Source organism: Oncorhynchus nerka, linkage group LG27 (assembly GCF_034236695.1).
Source record: "Oncorhynchus nerka isolate Pitt River linkage group LG27, Oner_Uvic_2.0, whole genome shotgun sequence".
NCBI lineage: Eukaryota > Metazoa > Chordata > Actinopteri > Salmoniformes > Salmonidae > Oncorhynchus > Oncorhynchus nerka.
The window spans coordinates 96,534,367-96,552,252 of record NC_088422.1 but is presented as its reverse complement, the minus strand read 5'-3'; the positions used below and the strand labels follow the sequence as shown (position 1 = coordinate 96,552,252).

The window sequence follows — 17,886 nt, the reverse complement described above, 5'->3', positions numbered from 1 at the left end:
GAAAAAAAATCCAGTAAATCACATTGTAGGATTTTTAATGAATTTATTTGCAAATTATGGTGGGAATTTTTTATTTTTTTTGCCCCACTGTATATCCAAAGTAAAACGAGTCCTATATCGACATAACCTGAAAGGCTGCTCAGCAAGGAAGAAGCCATTGCCCCAAAACCGCCACAAAAAAGCCAGACTACTGTTTGCAACTGCACATGGGGACAAAGATATATGATATATATATTATGAAACAAAAATATAACTTTTTGGCCATAATGACCATCGTTATGTTTGGAGGGAAAAGAGGGAGGCTTGCAAGCCGAAGAATACCATCCCAACTGTGAAGCACAGGGGTGGCAGCATCATGTTGTGGGGGTGCTTTGCTGCAGGAGGGATTGGTGCACTTCACAAAATAGATGGCATCCTGAGGCGGGAAAATTATGTGGATATATTGAAGCAACATCTCAAGACATCAGTCAGGAAGTTAAAGCTTGGTCGCAAATGGATCTTCCAAATGGCCAATGACCCCAAGCATACTTCTAAAGTTGTGGCAAAATGGCTTAAGGACAACAAAGTCAATGTATTGGAGTGGCCATCACAAAGCCCTGACCTCAATCCCACAGAACATTTGTGGACAGAACTGAGAAAGCGTGTGCGAGCAAGGAGGCCTACAAACCTGATTCAGTTGCACCAACTCTGTCAGAAGGAATGGACCAAAATTGAAATTCCCAACTTACTGTGGGAAGCTTGTGAAAGGCTACCCGAAATTAAACAATTTAAAGGCAATGCTACCAAATACTAATTGAGTGTATGTAAACTTCTGACCCACTGGGAATGTGATGAAAGAAATAAAAGCTGAAATAAATAATTCTCTCTACTATTATTTTTCCATTTCACATTCTTAAAATAAAGTGGAGATCCTAACTGACCTAAGAGAGGGAATTTTTACTAGCATTAAATGTCAGGAATTGTGAAAAACTGAGTTTAAATGTATTTGGCTAAGGTGTATGTAAACTTCCAACTTCAACTGTATGTTTACATTGCCAAAGCAAGTGAAATAGATAATAAACAATAAAAAACAGTAAACATTACACTCACAAAAGCTCTAAAGGAATAGAGACATTTCAAATGTCATAGTATGTCTATATTGTAACGGTTTTCATCCTCTTCTGACGAGGAGCATGAAGGATCGGACCAATGTGCAGCGTTGTAAGTGTTCATGTTATTTTATTGGAACAGAAACACTAAACAAAATAACAAAGAGAGTGAAACGAAAACGAAACAGTCCTGTAAGGTGCAGCAACACAAAACAGAAAACAGAAAACAACTACCCACAACCCATAGTGGGAAAACAGGCTGCCTAAGTATGGTTCTCAATCAGAGACAACAACTACCCACAACCCATAGTGGGAAAACAGGCTGCCTAAGTATGGTTCTCAATCAGAGACAACAACTACCCACAACCCATAGTGGGAAAACAGGCTGCCTAAGTATGGTTCTCAATCAGAGACAACAACTACCCACAACCCATAGTGGGAAAACAGGCTGCCTAAGTATGGTTCTCAATCAGAGACAACAACTACCCACAACCCATAGTGGGAAAACAGGCTGCCTAAGTATGGTTCTCAATCAGAGACAACAACTACCCACAACCCATAGTGGGAAAACAGGCTGCCTAAGTATGGTTCTCAATCAGAGACAACAACTACCCACAACCCATAGTGGGAAAACAGGCTGCCTAAGTATGGTTCTCAATCAGAGACAACAACTACCCACAACCCATAGTGGGAAAACAGGCTGCCTAAGTATGGTTCTCAATCAGAGACAACAACTACCCACAACCCATAGTGGGAAAACAGGCTGCCTAGGTATGGTTCTCAATCAGAGACAACAACTACCCACAACCCATAGTGGGAAAACAGGCTGCCTAAGTATGGTTCTCAATCAGAGACAACAACTACCCACAACCCATAGTGGGAAAACAGGCTGCCTAAGTATGGTTCTCAATCAGAGACAACAACTACCCACAACCCATAGTGGGAAAACAGGCTGCCTAGGTATGGTTCTCAATCAGAGACAACAACTACCCACAACCCATAGTGGGAAAACAGGCTGCCTAAGTATGGTTCTCAATCAGAGACAACAACTACCCACAACCCATAGTGGGAAAACAGGCTGCCTAAGTATGGTTCTCAATCAGAGACAACAACTACCCACAACCCATAATCAGTGGGAAAACAGGCTGCCTAAGTATGGTTCTCAATCAGAGACAACAACTACCCACAACCCATAGTGGGAAAACAGGCTGCCTAAGTATGGTTCTCAATCAGAGACAACAACTACCCACAACCCATAGTGGGAAAACAGGCTGCCTAGGTATGGTTCTCAATCAGAGACAACAACTACCCACAACCCATAGTGGGAAAACAGGCTGCCTAAGTATGGTTCTCAATCAGAGACAACAACTACCCACAACCCATAGTGGGAAAACAGGCTGCCTAAGTATGGTTCTCAATCAGAGACAACAACTACCCACAACCCATAGTGGGAAAACAGGCTGCCTAGGTATGGTTCTCAATCAGAGACAACAACTACCCACAACCCATAGTGGGAAAACAGGCTGCCTAGGTATGGTTCTCAATCAGAGACAACGATTGACAGCTGCCTCTGATTGGGAACCATACCAGGCCAAAAGCAGAAATACAAAACATAGAACAAAAACATAGAATGCCCACCCCAACTCACGCCCTGACCAAACTAAAATATAGACATAAAAAAGGAACTAAGGTCAGGGCGTGACATATATACAGTGTTGTAACGATGTGCAAATAGTTAAAGTGCAAACAGGAAAATAAGTACACATAAATATTAAGGGAAAATAAATAAACATAAATATAGGTTGTATTTACGATGGTGTTTGTTCTTCACTGGTTGCCCTTTTCTTGCGGAAACAGGTCACAAATCTCGCTGCTGTGATTGCACACTGTGGTATTTCACCCAATAGATATAGGAGTTTTTCAAATTTGGATTTGTTTTTCAAATTCTTTGTGGGTCTGTGTAACCCGAAGGGAAATATGTGTCTTTAATATGGTCAGACATTTGGCAGGAGGTTAGGAAGTGCAGCTCAGTTTGCACCTAATTTTGTTGGCAGTGTGCAAATCGCCTGTCTTCTCTTGAGGGCCATGTCTTCCTATGGCGGCCTCTCTCAATAGCAAGGCTATGCTCACTGAGTCTGTACATAGTCAAAGCTTTCCTTAAGTTTGGGTCAGTCACAGTGATCAGGTATTCTGCCACTGTGTACTCTCTGTTTAGGGACAAATAGATTTCTAATTTGCTCTGTTTCTTTCCAATGTGTAAAGTAATTATGTTTTTGTTTTCTCATGATTTGGTTGGGTCTAATTGTGTTGCTGTCCTGGGGCTCTGTGGGGTCTGTTTGTGTTTGGGAACAGAGCCCCAGGACCAGCTTGATTAGGGGACTCTTCTCCAGGTTCATCTCTCTGTAGGTGATGGCTTTGTTATGGAAGGTTTGGGAATAGCTCCATTTTAGGTGGTTGTAGAATTTAACATCTATTTTCTGGATTTTGATAATTAGTGGGTATCGGCCTAATTCTGCTCTGCATGCATTATTTGGTGTTTTACGTTGTACACAGAGGATATTTGTGCAGAATTCTGCACGCAGAGTCTCAATTTGGTATTTATCCCATTTTGCAAGTTCTTGGTTGGTGAGCAGACCTCAGACCTCACAACCATAAAGGGCAATGGGTTCTATAGCCGGTTAAAGTATTTTTAGCCAGATCCTAATTGATGTGTCGAATTTTATGTTCCAATTGATGGCGTAGAAGGCCCTTCTTGCCTTGTCTCTCAGATCGTTGTTACCTGTGGTGCTGATGTTTAGGCCAAGGTAGGTATAGTTTTTTGTGTGCTCTAGGGCAACGGTGTCTAGATGGAATTTGTATTTGTGTTCCTGGCAACTGGACCTTTTTTGGAACACCATTATTTTTGTCTTACTGAAATTTACTGTCAGGACCCAAGTCTGACAGAATCTGTGCAGAAGATCTAGGGGCTGCTGTAGGCCCTCCTTGGTTGGGGACAGAAGCACCAGATCATCAGCAAACAGTAGACATTTGACTTCAGATTCTAGTAGGGTGATTCCAAATATTGTGGAAGATGTCGGAGCTGAGGATGATGTTAAAGAGTTTAAGTATAGCCAATTGGAATTTGTTGTCTGTATATTTTATAATTTCATTTAGGATACCATCAACACCACAGGGCTTTTTAGGTTGGAGGGTTTGAATTTGGTCCTGTAGTTCATTCCATGTAATTGGAGAATCCAGTGGGTTCTGGTAGTCTTTAATAGTTCATTCTAAGATTTGTATTTGATCATGTATATGTTTTTGCTGTTTGTTCTTTATTATAGATGCAAAAAGATGTGAAGTGGTTTATCCATAAATCTCAATTTCTCAGGTTTCTCTATTTCTTTCTTCGGTTTTTGCGTTCTTCATCAAACCATCTGTCATTGTTGTTCATTTTCTTAGGTTGTCTGTTTGACATTTTTAGATTTGATAGTGAAGCTGAGCGGTCAAATATACTGTTTATGTTTCCAACTGCCAAGTTTACACTTTCACTATTACAGTGAAACGTTTTGTCCAGGAAGTTGTCTAAAAGGGATTGAATTAGTTGTTGCCTAATTATTTTTTGGTAGGTTTCCACAATACTTTCCTTCCATCTATAGCATTTCTTAATATTATTCAGTTCCTTTAGCTCTGATGCCTCATGATTGAGTATTGCTCTGTTCAAGTATTGCTCTCTCTCTGTTTCTCTCTCTCTCTGTCTCTCTGTCTCTCTGTGTCTCTCTCTCTCTGTCTCTGTCTTTCTCTGTCTCTGTCTCTCTCTCTGTCTCTGTCTCTCTGTCTCTCTCTCTGTATCTCTCTCCTGTCTCTCTCTCTCTCTCTCTCTCTCTCTCTCTCTCTCTCTCTCTCTCTCTCTCTCTCGCTCTCTCTCTCTCTCTCTCTCTCTGTGGACCCAGGGTCCGGAGGCTGTAGCTGCGGCTCTAGCTGGTTGTAAGATCCTGAAAGAGATGTCTGGCCTGGAGTCAGAGGCAGAGTCAGCACGCAGCATGAAGGAGGCCAAGTATGAGCAGTTTGCCCTAGGTGAGAGACACGAGGAGCGTGTAGGCACATGCACCACACATACATGCACACACACACACACACACACACACACACTGGATATAACATGCAGCGTCACACTCTGCGATGACATAATGCTCTGGGATCACAAACCATCACTTAGTTTAAATATACCACAAAGACAAAGATGTTCCCTGAAAGTATCTAGTATTTCCTAGGAAATTCTCCCAGGGTTAAAATTCACAGTGAGATCATCACAAGATAAGAATCTAGATACAACCAATGCCTATATAACAAACAAACAAAAGCCTAATTTGAACGGTGTGAAGTCTTGGTGTGTTGAGTCTGGTGTGTGTGTGTATGTGTATGTGTTGCCAGATCTGTTTGGGGAGTGCTACTCTAACAGTGAAGACAGGGCCTATGCTCTTCTGGTGAGAAGGACCCGCTGCTGGAATCAATCCACCGTCCTCAACCTGGCAACCGAGGCTGACGCCAAGTGCTTCTTCGCCCACAATGGAGTTCAGGTAGCCTACGGTAACAAGTGCAGGCACACATAGACACACTGAAACAGGACATGTGGCCTCCTTACTTTTAATCTCTTTGTTCCATAAACAAATTATACATTAGATAGATTTGACTGTGTACACAGACAATATTCACAGAGTCCTCTTGGTGTGTGACTGTGTACACAGACAATATTCACAGAGTCCTCTTGGTGTGTGACTGTGTACACAGACAATATTCACAGAGTCCTCTTGGTGTGGGACTGTTTACACAGACAATGTTCACAGAGTCCTCTTGGTGTGTGACTGTGTACACAGACAATATTCACAGAGTCCTCTTGGTGTGTGACTGTGTACACAGACAATATTCACAGAGTCCTCTTGGTGTGTGACTGTGTACACAGACAATATTCACAGAGTCCTCTTGGTGTGTGACTGTGTACACAGACAATATTCACAGAGTCCTCTTGGTGTGTGACTGTGTACACAGACAATATTCACAGAGTCCTCTTGGTGTGTAACTGTGTACACAGACAATGTTCACAGAGTCCTCTTGGTGTGTGACTGTGTACACAGACAATGTTCACAGAGTCCTCTTGGTGTGGGACTGTGTACACAGACAATATTCACAGAGTCCTCTTGGTGTGTGACTGTGTACACAGACAATATTCACAGAGTCCTCTTGGTGTGTAACTGTGTACACAGACAATGTTCACAGAGTCCTCTTGGTGTGTGACTGTGTGTTGATAGGTGTGTTTTATGGGGTGATGTGCCCTCTGATGGTTTCAGTGTTGATAGGTGTGTTTTATGGGGTGATGTGCCATCTGCTGGTTTCAGCGTTGATTGGTGTGTTTTATGGGGTGATGTGCCCTCTGCTGGTTTCAGTGTTGATAGGTGTGTTTTATGGGGTGATGTGCCCTCTGATGGTTTCAGTGTTGATAGGTGTGTTTTATGGGGTGATGTGCCCCCTGCTGGTTTCAGTGTTGATAGGTGTGTTTTATGGGGTGATGTGCCCTCTGATGGTTTCAGTGTTGAAAGGTGTGTTTTATGGGGTGATGTGCCATCTGCTGGTTTCAGTGTTGATAGGTGTGTTTTATGGGGTGATGTGCCATCTGCTGGTTTCAGTGTTGATAGGTGTGTTTTATGGGGTGATGTGCCCTCTGCTGGTTTCAGTGTTGATAGGTGTGTTTTATGGGCTGATGTGCCCTCTGCTGGTTTCAGTGTTGATTGGTGTGTTTTATGGGGTGATGTGCCATCTGATGGTTTCAGTGTTGATAGGTGTGTTTTATGGGGTGATGTGCCCTCTGCTGGTTTCAGTGTTGATAGGTGTGTTTTATGGGGTGATGTGCCCTCTGCTTGTTTCAGTGTTGATAGGTGTGTTTTATGGGGTGATGTGCCCTCTGTTGGTTTCAGTGTTGATAGGTGTGTTTTATGGGGTAATGTGCCCTCTGCTGGTTTCAGTGTTGATAGGTGTGTTTTATGGGCTGATGTGCCCTCTGATGGTTTCAGTGTTGATTGGTGTGTTTTATGGGGTGATGTGCCCTCTGATGGTTTCAGTGTTGATAGGTGGGTTTTATGGGGTGATGTGCCCTCTGCTGGTTTCTGTGTGTCCTACACTTTTACAGTAGTAAGGCCATACACATTTAATTAAATGGTTGCCCTTTAAAAAATGTTTTTTGCAGGATTATAGCAAAATAATGTTACAATTTTACAGTAAAACAATTCACAACATCCTCTTAGATTACGGCTGAACTACCTCTTTTAACCTCCCCAAGAGACTAAACTGTGCTCGCCTCACTTGAAAAAAAAAAATATGTTAAACATGCAATACAATTAGTATGACCTATGTAATAGAATTAGTATGGCCTATGTAATACAATTAGTATGACCTATGTAATAGAATTAGTATGGCCTATGTAATATAATTAGTATGACCTATGTAATAGTATATGGCCTATATGTAATATAATTAGTATGACCTATGTAATATAATTAGTATGACCTATGTAATACAATTAGTATGACCTATGTAATACAATTAGTATGGCCTATGTAATATAATTAGTATGACCTATGTAATAGAATTAGTATGGCCTATGTAATATAATTAGTATGGCCTATGTAATATAATTAGTATGACCTATGTAATAGAATTAGTATGGCCTATGTAATATAATTAGTATGGCATATGTAATATAATTAGTATGACCTATGTAATATAATTAGTATGACCTATGTAATACAATTAGTATGGCCTATGTAATATAATTAGTGTGGCCTATGTAATACAATTAGTATGACCTATGTAATATAATTAGTATGGCCTATGTAATATAATTAGTATGGCCTATGTAATATAATTAGTATGACCTATGTAATATAATTAGTATGACCTATGTAATACAATTAGTATGACCTATGTAATATAATTAGTGTGGCCTAAGATAAGGTAAGGTGTGGTAGGTTGGTAACAGTGATCATGGTTTGTCCCAGGGGTTCCTCACTAAGATCTGGTGGGGGGCGATGACTACAGACACATCCATCTCCAAACTGGTGCTGTCTTTCTTCTGTCCCCCTCTCATCTGGACCAACCTCATCAAGTTCAGGTCACCACAGAAATCTAGCTTCATATTGTTAATGTTGTCACAGTCATTTCCACAGCACGGTAGGAACCGTAAAGAACGTATGTCTGTTGTTGAAGCACAGAGTTGTGGGTACTCGTTTCAGTGTCTGCATCTACGTGCTAGAGTGCTTGGGTCAATATGTTCATGTGTATGCCACTATCACTGTGTGTGTGTGTGTGTGTGTGTGTGTGTGTGTTTGTGTGTGTGTGTGTTTGTGTGTGTGTGTGTGTGTGTGTGTGCATGCGTGCGTGCGTGCGTGCGTGCGTGTGCATCGGCCCTGTCCTCGTGTGTGTAGTCATGTTGTCTCTATGTGTGTAATGATGCAGTGATGAGGAACTAGACAGTCGTGGTGGAGGAGAGGAGCAGTATGTGGAACCTGACAGTCTGGACACAGAAAAGGCCCTGCTACTAACAGACAATGACCCTTTGTGAGTTATAAAACCATTTATTCAACTATACCTGCTGTTTATAAAGGGACATCACGTGTAGTCAACTTTGTTCTAAGGGCAGAAAGAATCTGATTGGTTTAGGGCAGAACAAATCCGATTGGTTTCTAGAAGGTCAATGGGTGGAGTTTAACAGATGCACAACCTTTGAAAACATGGCAGAGGTTTGAACTGAGAATATTTTAAATAAAATGGGGATGGACAGTTATGGTAGCCTAGTGGTTAGAGCGTTGTGCCAGTAACCGAGCTGACAAGGTAAAAATCTGTCGTTCTGCCTCTGAGCAAGGCAGTTAACCCACTGTTCCCTGGGCACCGAAGATGTGGATGTTGATTAAGGCAGCCCCCCGCACCTCTCCGATTCAGAGGGGAGGGGTTAAATGTGGAAGACACATTTCAGTTGAATGCATTCAGTTGTACAACTGACTAGGTATCCCCCTTTCCCTTAATGCAGCCCTGGGGGTAGCTGTCACATGGGATGACGCCGGAGAGACCAAGCAAGTACGGGGAGTCAAACGTTTAAGAGACAGGAACAGGAACAGCATCAGCAAATGAGTAACACAAACAAAAACAATGAAAGCAGCCGCAGGGAACTGACAAATATAGGGGAGGAAATTAACAGGTGATGAGTGAGTCCAGGTGGGTCCAATATCGCTGGGGGGGAGCAGATGTGACAGTAGCAACGTAAAATGCTAAGCTAAACAGAGCTATTTGCCCAGCAAAATAGCTATCTTTTAGTAATGTTGAAACATAGAATAGAGCTAGCTAGCTTGGTCTCAAATATACCAGTAAATCAGCTCCCACTTTCTGTATCAAAACATTTCGTTTTATAAGCTATATAAACTTAACAATTGGAATGGACTGTTATGTTTCCCTGGGGGCAGAAACGTAAAATGTTGAACTATATGTAGCACCACTTCCTACTATATGGGCACTACTTCCTACTAAGGTTGAATAATATAAACGATTTAGCTAGCAAGCTAGGTCAAAAATCTGCCAGTAGGTCAGTTAACATTTGTTTTATTAAAGGTTTAGTTGAATAAACTATATAAACAGTTGTTCTGCCCTAAACCAATCAGATTATTTATGCCCTTAGAACAAAGTTGACAACACTTCATGTCAACCTGCCTTTTAGCAGCCTTGTGAGTCAGTCTGGTAATACGAGGCTAGAAGTTTTGTGGACTGTTGAAGAATAGTGTATATAAAAATTCCCAATTTTCAATGTGTTGTATGGTGTTCCAGAGACTCGGGGGGTCCTCCTGGTGGCGTGGAGGGCCAGAGCAGCGCCGCCGTGTGGTGGCGTTTCCTGCTGCGTCGCTGGCGTCGCTTCTGGAGTGCCCCGGTCACTGTGTTCCTAGGCAACGTCATCATGTACTTTGCCTTCCTCATCCTGTTCACCTACGTGCTCCTGTTGGACTTTCGTCCGCCGCCCCCCGCGGGCCCTGGGGCCCCGGAGATCATGCTTTACTTCTGGGTCTTCACCCTGGTGCTGGAGGAGCTGAGACAGGTATGTTGACGTCACGGGCTGGATCTGAACTCTGGTCTCCCACGAGAGAAACCAACGTCTTAATTGGTAGACCGAGAGGAAATGTCCTGGTAGGGCTGAGGGTGACACCTGGTAGGGCTGAGGGTGACACCTGGTAGGGCTGAGGGTGATACCTGGTAGAGCTGAGGGTGATACCTGGTAGGGCTGAGGGTGACACCTGGTAGGGCTGAGGGTGACACCTGGTAGGGCTGAGGGCTGAGGGTGACACCTGGTAGGGCTGAGGGCTGAGGGTGACAACTGGTAGGGCTGAGGGTGACACCTGGTAGGGCTGAGGGCTGAGGGTGACACCTGGTAGGGCTGAGGGCTGAGGGTGACAACTGGTAGGGCTGAGGGTGACACCTGGTAGGGCTGAGGGTGACAACTGGTAGGGCTGAGGGTGACACCTGGTAGGGCTGAGGGCTGAGGGTGACACCTGGTAGGGCTGAGGGCTGAGGGTGACACCTGGTAGGGCTGAGGGAGACTCTGGCAGAGCTACTTAGGGAGACCATGAGCCCAACTCATGTCATCATCATTGACATCACTTCCCATGGGTTTTGATTTAAATTAGTGTGAGCTGTCAACTAACGTGAATTCAATGTGAAAATAAAATTACAAAATCACCATGTCATTGGATTTAGGTTAAAAGTTGGGGCAATTTTTTGTTGTTGAAATTACGTGGTAACAACATTGATTCAACCAGTTTTTGCCCAGTGGGCTCCCGAGTGGCGCAGCGGTCTAAGGCACTGCATCTCAGTGCAAGAGGCGTCACTACAGTCCCTAGTTTGAATCCAGGCTGTATCACATCCGGCTGTGATTGGGAGTCCCATAGGGTGGTGCACAATCGGCCCAGCGTCGTCCGGGTTTGGCCCGGGGGGGGTAGGACGTCGTTGCAATCGGCCCAGCGTCGTCCGGGTTTGGCCCGGGGGGGGGGTAGGACGTCGTTGTAAATAATCATTTGTTCTAACTTGTCCAGTTAAATAAAAGTTCCATAACACAATATCTGTGTCTGAAATGGCACCTTATTCTCGCCATACTGAACTACTTTCGACAAGGGCCCTGTTCAAAACACTACGTTTTTTACATTTATTTTACCTTTATTTTACTAGGCAAGTCAGTTAAGAACAAATTCTTATTTTCAATGACGGCCTAGGAACCTTCCGGTTACTAGTCCAACGCTCTAACCACTAGGCTACCCTGCCGCCCTATTCCGTAGTGGACTAAGGAATGGGGTTCCATTTCAGTGCTTCTCAACTCTGTTCCTCAGGTACTCTTATCAGCTGTTGATAAGTTGCATCCGGTGTGCGGCTGGACAGAATATGTGCAGCGTTGAGGATACTCCAGGACTGTTGTTGAGGATAAATGTATTTTTAGCCTGGGGGGAAATTTGACATAAATGACTCAAATGACCTCGAAAATATACACAACTAGAATTATACTGCTAATTGTGATGTTCTAACAGAGTGAACTAACGCTTTATTGACCTGGGTGATGCAGAGTTTCTTCACAGACGAAGACATGAGCATCTTGAAGAAATTCAAGCTGTACGTGGAGGACAACTGGAACAAGTGTGACATGGTGGCCATCTCACTCTTCGTTATCGGTGTGTCCTGCAGGTGAGCAGAGTCCTTCCTCTCTTGCATCCAATTTCCTCTCTTGCAAACAACAAAGTTACATCTATATGCAGATGATACAGTTATATATTCATGTGCTCCTTCTCTGGTTCAGGCTGTTGAAGAGCTCCACACTGCTTTTCAGTCACTGCAGGCCTCACTTTATGGTCTCAAACTGGTCTTGAATATACAACAAATAAACTAGATTCATGACCTTTACCAGAGCTAGAACTCTGCCAGAGAAGGTTAGCATTGTCACATCTGATGGCTTAGCCATTGAAAAAGTATCATCCTACAAATACCTAGGTATTTGGTTGGATGACAAGTTGTCCTTTAAAGTTCATGTGGATAATCTTCTGACAAAGCTTAAATTGAAATTGGGTTTTTCTTTTCGTAATAAGGCTTCCCGCTTATGGCTAGAAAGAAGCTTGTTCAGGCCACTTTTCTCTCTGTAATTGATTATGGTGACTTGTTGTATTTGCATGCAGCCTCCTCTGTCCTACAGAGACTGGACTCTGTTTATCATGCAGCCTCCTCTGTCTTACAGAGACTGGACTCTGTTTATCATGCAGCCTCCTCTGTCTTACAGAGACTGGACTCTGTTTATCATGCAGCCTCCTCTGTCCTACAGAGACTGGACTCTGTTTATCATGCAGCCTCCTCTGTCCTACAGAGACTGGACTCTGTTTATCATGCAGCCTCCTCTGTCTTACAGAGACTGGACTCTGTTTATCATGCAGCCTCCTCTGTCCTACAGAGACTGGACTCTGTTTATCATGCAGCCTCCTCTGTCTTACAGAGACTGGACTGTGTTTATCATGCAGCCTCCTCTGTCTTACAGAGACTGGACTCTGTTTATCATGCAGCCTCCTCTGTCTTACAGAGACTGGACTCTGTTTATCATGCAGCCTCCTCTGTCTTACAGAGACCGGACTCTGTTTATCATGCAGCCTCCTCTGTCTTACAGAGACTGGACTCTGTTTATCATGCAGCCTCCTCTGTCTTACAGAGACTGGACTCTGTTTATCAGGCAGCCTCCTCTGTCTTACAGAGACTGGACTCTGTTTATCATGCAACCTCCTCCTTCTTACAGAGACTGGACTCTGTTTATCATGCAGCCTCCTCTGTCTTACAGAGACTGGACTCTGTTTATCATGCAGCCTCCTCTGTCTTACAGAGACTGGACTCTATTTACTGGACTCTATTTATCATGCAGCCTCCTCTGTCTTACAGAGACTGGACTCTGTTTATCATGCAGCCTCCTCTGTCTTACAGAGACTGGACTCTGTTTATCATGCAGCCTCCTCTGTCTTACAGAGACTGGACTCTGTTTATCATGCAGCCTCCTCTGTCTTACAGAGACTGGACTCTGTTTATCATGCAGCCTCCTCTGTCTTACAGAGACTGGACTCTGTTTATCATGCAGCCTCCTCTGTCTTACAGAGACTGGACTCTGTTTATCATGCAGCCTCCTCTGTCTTACAGAGACTGGACTGTGTTTATCATGCAGCCTCCTCTGTCTTACAGAGACTGGACTCTGTTTATCATGCAGCCTCCTCTGTCTTACAGAGACTGGACTCTGTTTATCATGCAGCCTCCTCTGTCTTACAGAGACCGGACTCTGTTTATCATGCAGCCTCCTCTGTCTTACAGAGACTGGACTCTGTTTATCATGCAGCCTCCTCTGTCTTACAGAGACTGGACTCTGTTTATCAGGCAGCCTCCTCTGTCTTACAGAGACTGGACTCTGTTTATCATGCAACCTCCTCCTTCTTACAGAGACTGGACTCTGTTTATCATGCAGCCTCCTCTGTCTTACAGAGACTGGACTCTGTTTATCATGCAGCCTCCTCTGTCTTACAGAGACTGGACTCTATTTATCATGCAGCCTCCTCTGTCTTACAGAGACTGGACTCTGTTTATCATGCAGCCTCCTCTGTCTTACAGAGACTGGCACTCTGTTTACTCATGCAGCCTCCTCTGTCTTACAGAGACTGGACTCTGTTTATCATGCAGCCTCCTCTGTCTTACAGAGACTGGACTCTGTTTATCATGCAGCCTCCTCTGTCTTACAGAGACTGGACTCTGTTTATCATGCAGCCTCCTCTGTCTTACAGAGACTGGACTCTGTTTATCATGCAGCCTCCTCTGTCTTACAGAGACTGGACTCTGTTTATCATGCAGCCTCCTCTGTCCTACAGAGACTGGACTCTGTTTATCATGCAGCCTCCTCTGTCCTACAGAGACTGGACTCTGTTTATCATGCAGCCTCCTCTGTCCTACAGAGACTGGACTCTGTTTATCATGCAGCCTCCTCTGTCCTACAGAGACTGGACTCTGTTTATCATGCAGCCTCCTCTGTCCTACAGAGACTGGACTCTGTTTATCATGCATCCTTGCGCTTTATTACAAATGCCAAGTCAATCACCCACCATTGCATATTGTACCAAATGGTAGGTTGGACCTCACTTTATATGCGCAGAAAGATACATTTGTGTGTTCATCTACAAAGCCCGTTTGGGTAAACTCCCTCTTTACCTCTGTAGTCTGGTCTCCTTCACCACCAGCAGTTACCATACCCGGTCTGTTAGGTGGTTGCTACTTAAAGTCCCAGGACATTCACAGTATTTCTTCTTGTGCACCAGACGCATGGAATCATCTACAATCCCTGCTTCATCTGGATATGTTAGTACCACTGAATGGAATAATCTACAGTCCCTGCTTCATCTGGATATGTTAGTACCACTGAATGGAATCATCTACAATCCCTGCTTCATCTGGATATGTTAGTGCCACTGAATGGAATAATCTACAATCCCTGCTTCATCTGGATATGTTAGTGCCACTGAATGGAATAATCTACAATCCCTGCTTCATCTGGATATGTTAGTGTCACTGAATGGAATCATCTACAATCCCTGCTTCATCTGGATATGTTAGTGCCACTGAATGGAATAATCTACAGTCCATGCTTCATCTGGATATGTTAGTGTCACTGAATGGAATCATCTACAATCCCTGCTTCATCTGGATATGTTAGTACCACTGAATGGAATCATCTACAGTCCATGCTTCATCTGGATATGTTAGTGTCACTGAATGGAATAATCTACAATCCATGCTTCATCTAGATATGTTAGTACCACTGAATGAATTTTAAATATTGATGGGAGACTTACAGAGGAGTGTAAATGTTTGTTTTATAGGCTGGATCATTGTTGTATTGTTGTATGTTTAAATGATGTAATGTATTGATCGTTGTATGTTTGATGTAATGTATTGATCGTTGTATGTTTAATGATGTAATGTATTGATCGTTGTATGTAAATGATGTAATGTATTGATCGTTGTATGTAAATGATGTAATGTATTGATCGTTGTATGTAAATGATGTAATGTAAATGATGTAATGTATTGATCGTTGTATGTTGATAAATGATGTAATGTATTGATCGTTGTATGTAAATGATGTAATGTATTGATCGTTGTATGTAAATGATGTAATGTATTGATCGTTGTATGTAAATGATGTAATGTATTAAATGATGTAATGTATTGATCGTTGTGTTTAAATGATGTAATGTATTGATCGTTGTATGTAAATGATGTAATGATATTTGATCGTTGTATGTAAATGATGTAATGTATTGATCGTTGTATGTAAATGATGTAATGTATTGATCGTTGTATGTAAATGATGTAATGTATTGATCGTTGTATGTAAATGATGTAATGTATTGATCGTTGTATGTAAATGATGTAATGTATTGATCGTTGTATGTAAATGATGTAATGTATTGATCGTTGTATGTAAATGATGTAATGTATTGATCGTTGTGATGTAAATGATGTAAATGATGTATGTATTGATCGTTGTATGTAAATGATGTAATGTATTGATCGTTGTATGTAAATGATGTAATGTATTGATCGTTGTATGTAAATGATGTAATGTATTGATCGTTGTATGTAAATGATGTAATGTATTGATCGTTGTATGTAAATGAATGTATGTAATGTATGTAAATGATGTAATGTATTGATAAAAATGATGTAATGTATTGATCGTTGTATGTAAATGATGTAATGTATTGATCGTTGTATGTAAATGATGTAATGTATTGATCGTTGTATGTAAATGATGTAATGTATTGATCGTTGTATGTAAATGATGTAATGTAAATGATGTAATGTATTGATCGTTGTATGTAAATGATGTAATGTATTGATCGTTGTATGTTTAAATGATGTAATGTATTGATCGTTGTATGTAAATGATGTAATGTATTGATCGTTGTATGTAAATGATGTAATGTATTGATCGTTGTATGTAAATGATGTAATGTATTGATCGTTGTATGTTGATGTAATGTATTGATCGTTGTATGTAAATGATGTAATGTATTGATCGTTGTATGTAAATGATGTAATGTATTGATCGTTGTATGTAAATGATGTAATGTATTGATCGTTGTATGTAAATGATGTAATGTATTGATCGTTGTATGTTTAAATGATGTAATGTATTGATGTAATGTATTGATCGTTGTATGTAAATGATGTAATGTATTGATCGTTGTATGTAAATGATGTAATGTATTGATCGTTGTATGTAAATGATGTAATGTATTGATCGTTGTATGTTTAAATGATGTAATGTATTGATCGTTGTATGTAAATGATGTAATGTATTGATCGTTGTATGTAAATGATGTAATGTATTGATCGTTGTATGTTTAAATGATGTAATGTATTGATCGTTGTATGTAAATGATGTAATGTATTGATCGTTGTATGTAAATGATGTAATGTATTGATCGTTGTATGTTTAAATGATGTAATGTATTGATCGTTGTATGTAAATGATGTAATGTATTGATCGTTGTATGTAAATGATGTAATGTATTGATTTGTATGTAAATGATGTAATGTATTGATCGTTGTATGTAAATGATGTAATGTATTGATCGTTGTATGTAAATGATGTAATGTATTGATCGTTGTATGTAAATGATGTAATGTATTGATCGTTGTATGTAAATGATGTAATGTATTGATCGTTGTATGTTTAAATGATGTAATGTATTGATCGTTGTATGTAAATGATGTAATGTATTGATCGTTGTATGTAAATGATGTAATGTATTGATCGTTGTATGTTTAAATGATGTAATGTATTGATCGTTGTATGTAAATGATGTAATGTATTGATCGTTGTATGTAAGTGATGTAATGTATTGATCGTTGTATGTAAATGATGTAATGTATTGATCGTTGTATGCTATATGATGTAATGTATTGATCGTTGTATGTAAATGATGTAATGTATTGATCGTTGTATGTAAATGATGTAATGTATTGATCGTTGTATGTAAATGATGTAATGTATTGATCGTTGTATGTAAATGATGTAATGTATTGATCGTATGTATGTAAATGATGTAATGTATTGATCGTTGTATGTAAATGATGTAATGTATTGATCGTTGTATGTAAATGATGTAATGTATTGATCGTTGTATGTAAATGATGTAATGTATTGATCGTATATGTAAATGATGTAATGTATTGATCGTTGTATGTAAATGATGTAATGTATTGATCGTTGTATGTAAATGATGTAATGTATTGATCGTTGTATGTAAATGATGTAATGTATTGATCGTTGTATGTAAATGATGTAATGTATTGATCGTTGTATGTAAATGATGTAATGTATTGATCGTTGTATGTAAATGATGTAATGTATTGATAGACTATGTAGGGAAATGATGTAATGTATGTAAATGATGACTAATGTAAATGATGAATGTATTGTATGTATGTAAATGATGTAATGTATTGATCGTTGTATGTAAATGATGTAATGTATTGATCGTTGTATGTAAATGATGTAATGTATTGATCGTTGTATGTAAATGATGTAATGTATTGATCGTTGTATGTAAATGATGTAATGTATTGATCGTTGTATGTAAATGATGTAATGTATTGATCGTTGTATGTTTAAATGATGTAATGTATTGATCGTTGTATGTTTAAATGATGTAATGTATTGATC

At 40.8% G+C, this 17,886-nt stretch overlaps 1 protein-coding gene across 2 annotated transcripts in view; it reads left to right on the top strand.

The window, feature by feature from the left end:
* Positions 1 to 17,886, top strand: part of trpm5 (transient receptor potential cation channel, subfamily M, member 5) — a 94,526-nt gene that overhangs the window by 47,749 nt on the left and 28,891 nt on the right. For both annotated transcript variants that reach the window (XM_065012385.1, XM_065012384.1), the window contains exons 13-18: positions 5,018 to 5,141; positions 5,499 to 5,644; positions 8,117 to 8,229; positions 8,574 to 8,675; positions 9,933 to 10,197; positions 11,710 to 11,828. In XM_065012385.1, the coding sequence (XP_064868457.1) occupies positions 5,018 to 5,141; positions 5,499 to 5,644; positions 8,117 to 8,229; positions 8,574 to 8,675; positions 9,933 to 10,197; positions 11,710 to 11,828 (869 nt within the window). The remainder of the gene's footprint in view (positions 1 to 5,017; positions 5,142 to 5,498; positions 5,645 to 8,116; positions 8,230 to 8,573; positions 8,676 to 9,932; positions 10,198 to 11,709; positions 11,829 to 17,886) is intronic.